This window comes from Berghia stephanieae, chromosome 3 (assembly GCF_034508935.2).
Source record: "Berghia stephanieae isolate SIO BIC M18660-M18661 chromosome 3, UCSD_Bste_1.3, whole genome shotgun sequence".
NCBI classification, from domain to species: Eukaryota; Metazoa; Mollusca; class Gastropoda; order Nudibranchia; family Aeolidiidae; genus Berghia; species Berghia stephanieae.
Window position 1 is genome coordinate 57,582,126 of NC_088362.1, and position 7,500 is coordinate 57,589,625.

Sequence of the window (7,500 nt, forward strand, 5' to 3'; positions counted from 1 at the left end):
ACAGGGACAAGGACAATCGTTGTGATGGATTTATTACTGGCATGTCCCATGCTATTACAACTACAAAGAACTCATGAATATCTTTGTTGTGTGTAGTAATCATTTTAACACACGGGATAAACATTACACACTACACACTGTGTCACGAGACACAAAATGCCAAACGCTTTGCCCGGTGTCAAGACCGTTTGGATTATTTTCCTCTTGGTGAGTAGCTGTTTTATCCAATCAAATTAAACACTTATAATTATATTCTGGGAACAGAAACTCTCCCTTAGAAAAAGGTTCCATAAGGATTATTTTTTATAAAATAGATGTTGCTAAGATTTTGTTTCTGTATTTATGCTTATTATGTTGTCTCGTGATGTTTTTGTTTTTTTATTATGTAAAGCTCCGCAGAGCACGATTAACATGGATGTTTAGGCACTATATAATTCATTTCTTTATTTATTATATTTATTTATAAGTTTCTCCTTAGAAACTGGCTTACCAGACATATTGAAGTTTGAAGTTAACATAAATTCTCACTATCCTCATACCCTTGTCCCATCTCCTTCTTTCCTCCTCCTCCTCCTCCTCCTTCTTCTCCTTCTTCTTCCTCCTCCTCCTGCTCATCATCATCATCATCATCATCATCATCATCATCATCATCATCATCATCATCATCCTTCTCGTCTTTCATCTTTTCACTGTGCGAAGGACCAGTTCATTAAAAAATATTGATTCTTTTTCTCCCTTCTAAATTATAACATATGAACAGACACAATACATGACAACCCCCCCCCCCCCCCCCATTCCCTTAACAGGGAGAAAAAAACAAACCCACATATATTTTGATTATCCTTGAACAAAATTATCTGCAATGATTTGATTCGAATTTATTTTACCTACTCAAAACTCAGTTCAGTAGGAAGAACGGATAGAGTACCATGATAAAATAAGCCCTCATCTTGCATCACATTCCCTTTATCTCACATTGAATAAGCATTCAACCGACGTCAATACCAGCTTGATAGCGATACCACATGTGTATAGGTCTGCCTACATTATAGCGGTACTATAGATAGTATGCAGATGACGTCACTCAGGCCTTTGTTATTGTTTTTGCCATCCGCGTTTGTGAGTTGTTCTCACTAAAATGTATTAACCAGACTATAAAAGTTCATGGTTACACAGAGTTTGTGTGTTCGTCCGTTATACTTCCGGATGGCAATGTTGTGAACTCCTTGACCAAGCGCATTCTATCTATAAGTATGTGTCTATCTCTGCATGTTCCCAACACAGACTAGGGAGCTATATTCTCTATGGTTCCCAATCATGGCGTACTAAAAGAGTAGGGCTATGCTCCCAATGCTTCCTCCATATCGATGCTATGCGTATAGGTAAAATACTCGCATCATCCGCTAACCAGATTAAACATACCAACTCAAAAAACTGTGTGAATCTTGGACGTTTATGATCTGATTTAAATGATTTAGTGAGAACTATTAATTAAAATGACTGTCTAAAAGCAATAACGAAGAGATGAGTGACGTCAATTTCGTTCTTTCTGTATATGGAACGAAATTGACGTCACTCAGCTCTCTCTCTCTCTCTCTCTCTCTCTCTCTCTCTCTCTCTCTCTCTTTCTCTCTCTCTCTCTCTCTCTCATTGTATTTAGATAGCCTGTTCAGTGATTAGTTCCCAGTAAATGATATCTCAGACTATAAACGTTATATGTAGGTTACACACAGTTTTCTGAGTTGGTATGTTTAATCTGGCTGGCGGAATTTGCGATTCTTATATCAAAACGCATAGCAACAATTGAATATCATGCAACAGACTTCAATACCAGCATGATAGGGATACTATACGTGTATATGTCTACCCATGGCTTACTCTACTCATGTGTCTACCCCAATGACCTCTGGATTACTATTGTCTACCTACATCTTTCCAATGTATCCTCGCTATTGTTTTGATATGGATCACTGTAACGCCGAGGAGTTCACCTTTGACCTGTACGATACACAGCAAGCGATGTTGTGTGGTTTTAGGTCTACTCAGGCGTGAAGGAGGACCTAACTATACGCAGTGACGGATATTGTAAGAAGATTAAAAAGCGAAAGTAGACAAATAGGCAGTTTGATTTTACAACTACAATACACGTTATGCATGGTCTATGCTGCCGTACTCTGGAAAACCCTTATTTTAAAATTTGGCCAGAAAACTCGACCTTCAATATTGATGAATTTAAATGACCATCATCTTGGCAAAAATTCTCAAACCTGGGACTTAAATCGATCGATATTTGAAGGACGAGTTTTCTGGCCAAATTTTAAAATATGGGTTTTTCCAGAGTGCGGCAGTATGATATTCATTATTTACCGGAGTCATTGCATTGCGAAGCACAGAGAGTATAGTGTGGAAATGCTCTTTATAAGCTTGTATATTAATTATCATTTAAAAATAAATAACGAGCTGATGTTGATGGAATGCACAGGCGTTAATTTCCCAATAGATAGTATGCAGATGACGTCACTCAGGCCTTTGTTATTGTTTTTTGCCATCCGCGTTTATGAGTAATGCTCACTGAACTGTATAAACCCGACTATACACGTTCATGGAGACACACAGTTTTGTGTGTTGGTCCGTTATACTTCCGGATGGCAATGTTATGAGCTTCTTAGCCAAGCGCATACTATCTTTACGCACTAAGACGTTTAGTTCATCTCTTGAAAGCTAGCAGTACAATATCCACATTGTTTATAACCGTATGGACTAGATCAGACACAAATTCTATCGCAAAGTCCATTTCAGCTAGAACAAAATCAAATTATGTTCTTCGCGCTTCTAATACATAGTTCCCCCCCCCCCCCCCTTTTTTTCCCCTCCTGTCAAATCTTCGTAAGTCCCAGATTTGGTTTGGGAGTGTTTTTGCCAAGATTGGGGTCATTTTTTATTTTTTTTTTACTCGATCGATATAACTTGAAGACTGAGCTGTTTTGCCTAAATTATAAAGTTTAAATAGATTTTCAGAATGGATGGTAATTACGTATTGGCAAATTTGGTATTAAGTGAAATTTTGTTTTCAAATGATGTTGTAATGGGTATTAAGAATTATGAAATGTTATTATTATAAGCGCATTTATATTTTATATTATTATTGAAGCCCGTTTTGGAATTCAGTAAGAGGTTTAGTTTCTGTTTTTAGAAGGTTTACTCTGTTCTTTAAAGATTATTTTTTACACTCATTAGGTATCCCTCTCAGTATGAGGTCCTCGTTGTAGACTTGTAATATTGCACTTGGCTTGTGACACTCGCTTTCGGATCGGAAGGTCCTGGGTTCGAGCCTCGCCCGGCGCATAGTTGAGTCCTTGGAAAAGGCTCTTTACTCACATTCTATTCTCTCACCGTACCAAGGTGTAAAATGAGTACCGACCGTTAAACAGCGTTGTCTCTGTCTGAAAAATTTGTAATATCGCCCTAAGATGCATCATGTCTCGTTCTACATATTAAGTGTTGCTGTTAGTCAGGGGCCCCTTGTAAAGCACTTTGAGCACATTAAGTGGATAATGCGCTACATAAAAGCTCACGCTTTTTGTTTTTGTTTTGTTTGGATTTGTTTGTTTTCTTCTTTTACAAGCATCATTCTTACAACCCCCCCCCCCCCCCATTCCTTGCCGCTCCTCTTCACAATGTACACACATTCCCCCCTTATCGCTGCATGAAGAAGTATGCAAACATAAAAACCACATTAAACTTTACCGTTTCGTCCTCATAACATTATAGGAAATGGCATAAAAATCTCCACGGTCCATCGCCGTTTTTACAACATTCCCTGCTGGCGTTACGGTTGCCATCCACGAGTTGAGGTGTTTAAGATGACAAGTGAAAGTTTATTGAGATGATCGCCGAACTTTATTGGTTTATTTAAGTATTGTTTGCTTTACCACTGGACACTGGCTAAACATTTTTTAAAAATTATTTGGCCAAAAATATTTTACTTTAAACATCAATGAGTTACGTTGAATTTTAACAAAGAAAAATAAAATTCTAACATAGAAAAAAAAATTAAAGCTTAGACTTATACGTTTATAGAAGTCTCGGGTTTAAGGATTTTGGTCAAGTTGGTGTCATCTAAATTAATAGATATTTATTAAAGTTTAAGAATCCGACCAAATTGGGAAAAAAGGATTTAGCCAGTTTATGGCAGTTGGCATTTCCTGTGTTAATGTTTTACTGCTTTACTCGTAAATTAGGCTACGAGCCCAAACACACCTGAAGTGCATATTTTATGAATGAAAGAGTACCTACTTATGACCGGATTTTTAAATATCTCTATAGTTTAGGGGGGCAGCGTTGCTCAGCGGGACGGTCTTTGCTTCATACTCGAAAGGTACCAAGTTCGATCATCCGTCGCGCAGCGCTGTGTGGCGTTGAGCAAGTCACCACGCCCTAGCTCAGTTTGCTGCGCTGCACTGCGGCTGACGCCTGGGTTATTCCAGTCTTCCCTTGGAATAGACCATAGAGACAAATTGCCCCTATGGGATGAATAAAAGGAATTTTATTTATTCTGTTTTATTTATTTATTATTTATTATACATAGCCACTGAAAGATAAAGAATGACTCTTTTTAAATACCACAATAAGCAGAGAAATATCTTTCTGTTACCTGCTCAAGGGGATTTACGTTGATCCCCAAAATATTTCAAATGCAGCTATTTAAGTTATAGGAGTTCCCTTGCTTAAAAAGATAAAGACCGGAGTCCTTGAGGGAAGGAGGAGGAGGGCGGGAGGGGGCAGATTGTTTAGGGGTCTTTTCTAAAGATCTACGAAATCGTATTTGCCTTTGATATAGAACTGATTTTTTTAAAATTGAGCTTTTATATAGGGCAATATCCATAAACGTGCTCAAAGCGCTTTACAAAGGATCCCTGACCAACAGCAACGCGTAACATGTTGAACGAGACATGATGCCTGTTAGGAGATATTACAATTCTTTTCCGACAGAGACAACGAGTATGGTGAGAGAATGTGAGTAAAGAGCTTTTTCCAAGGACCAGCGACTAGCCAAGGACTCAACTATGCGCCGAGCTCGAGGCTCGAACCCAAGACCTTCCGATCCGAAAGCGGGTGTCATTCCACAAGACCACATAGCCGCACTTTAAAGATGAAGGATAAAACAAGAATATATATTTTAAAAAGACGAGGTATGTATGAATACTATCCACTCTACAACCGTGGCTCATGCCGGTTCTAATCAGATTGTATGCGCCGTTTACTGTTTATTCCGGACCATGTGAATTTCTCACAGATGATTGGCTTGGGTTATTTGTGCCAGTTAAGGTGATTTATGCCGTACGTTGAGAAAACACTTTACTTTTTCCATTTTGATCCAAAAAAAAAAAAGAAAAAAATTAGAAATATAGAAACCGGGGTAAACTCCTGCCCCATGGGCCTATTAACTCCCCGGGATTATAAAGAGCCTTTTCCAAGGACTCAACTATGCGCCGAGAGAGGCTCGAACCCAGGACCTTCTGATCAGAAAGTGAGTGTCATACCACAAGACCACAAAGTTGCCACAATTTGATGGATATAATTTATTTGAAGAGTAAATTTTTTCTGGCCAAAATAGAATGAAATGTGTTTTGTCAGCAGGGCACGATAGATTTGTCCGAGGACGCAATGACCATGAACAGTTTTTGATGAATGGGATGTGCTAGATGTTGTGCTCGATTACACACCTGATCGGTACAGACAAATAGACTGACAGATACACAGACGAACAAGCGGGCAGATTGAATGGGGTTACGGAGGTGTCATGAAACAGCTGTTGATGCCTGTGGTTTTTGTGGTTTGGTACGAGCAGCAATGGATAATTGGCTGCATGTATCAGTTGTTTTTTTTTATTAAAGATAAAAATGCTCCGATCTAAATCTGTATACGTTTACAATAGGTAAAATAAGTATGATGTAAAAAAAACTGGTTCCAATTTCATTGGAAGTGTAAATCCAGTCGAAAAAAAAACGACAGAGGACGTCGGGTGCTTGGTATGGGTAGGTCTAGCGGCTCTTCTCTTTATTCTTAGTATTTTTTCCGTGCCCGGCGTCTTTATCCGGAAGACGGCAGTGTACGGAATGCCGGGTCGTCGGAGTCAGTCTCCGGTGTGGGTTAGCCCTAAGACCCATAATTTGACGTCATTTTTAGGTTTATGGACCGCCTAGTGAGTTGACGTTAGTAGTGGTCAAGGAAACAAGTGATTCCATTGGTTGAACTGTTGAATACAACTCACGATTTGTTTTCTTTTGTGGCCATTTGTTGGTCAGTGTCAGGCTATAGATAGTATGCGCTTGGCTAAGAAGCTCATAACATTGCCATCCGGAGGTATAACGACCAACACACAAAACTGTGTGTAACCATGAACTTTTATAGTGTTTTATAGTGTTGTTGATACAGTTTAGTGAGAATCACTCACGGACGCGGATGGCAAAATACAATAACAAAGGCTTGAGTGACGTCATCTTCGAACTGTCTATATGTTTACGATGGCCACGTTCCATCTCACAAGTCTCTTTATCCGATTAGAAACATTTCAAGGCGTGAGATGTGTTCAGCGTCAAATCGTTGCCCCCGTTGACTCTCGATCGGACTGATGGAGAGGTGTGAATGATAACTCCGTAAATGTGTTTTGATCTTTAACATAATAGTAAAAGTAAATGTTTCGAATTTGACGTCACTCAGCTCTTTGTTATTGTTTTTAAACAGCCATTTTAATGAGAAGACAATAAACGTTTCGGGTGTCGCACAATTTTGTGCGTTGGTACGCCATAGATAGTATGCGCTTGGCTTAGAAGCTCATAACATTGCCATCCGGAAATATAACGGACCAACACACAAAGCTGTGTGTATCCATGAACGTTTATAGTCAGGTTAATACAGTTCAGTGAGCATTACTCATAAACGCGGATGGCAAAAAAACAATAACAAAGACCTGAGTGACGTCATCTTCGAACTATCTATAGATAGTTCGAAGATGACGTCACTCAGGCCTTTGTTATTGTTTTTGCCATCCGCGTTTGTGAGTTGTTCTCACTAAACTGTATTAACCTGACTATATACGTTCATGGTTACACAAAGTTTGTGTGTTGGTCTGTTACACTTCCGGATGGCAATGTTGTGAACTCCTTGGCCAAGCGCATTCTATCTATAGCTGGTTGGCGGGTGTTGTGTGTATTTTACCTGAACGCATAGCAGAAATATCGTAAATATTGACGAAACCCAGGCAGGTATCAAATAACATCACAAGGAGTGAGGCGTGGGGTGTTGTGTTTAGCGTCAAATAGTTGCACCCCTTGACCCTTATAGTGTCAGGACTGATGTCGAGGTGTGAACGATCACCCTGCATAGTGCATGTTATGATGTTTAGGATAGTAGCTAAATCATGTTTCGAATTTGACCCCATCACTCAGCTCTTTGTTATTGTTTTTAGACAGCCATTTTAATGAGTTCTCAATAAAT

At 39.1% G+C, this 7,500-nt stretch overlaps 1 protein-coding gene across 4 annotated transcripts in view; it reads left to right on the forward strand.

Moving 5' to 3' along the window:
• Positions 1 to 7,500, forward strand: part of LOC144968069 (uncharacterized) — a 240,296-nt gene that overhangs the window by 132,818 nt on the left and 99,978 nt on the right. For 2 of the 4 annotated variants that reach the window (XM_078906045.1, XM_078906046.1), the window contains exon 2: positions 1 to 207. This exon is cut by the window's left edge. The exons of the other annotated variants lie outside the window; for them this stretch is intronic. In XM_078906045.1, the coding sequence (XP_078762171.1) occupies positions 157 to 207 (51 nt within the window). In that variant the 5' untranslated portion in view covers positions 1 to 156. The remainder of the gene's footprint in view (positions 208 to 7,500) is intronic. 4 annotated transcript variants of the gene reach the window in all.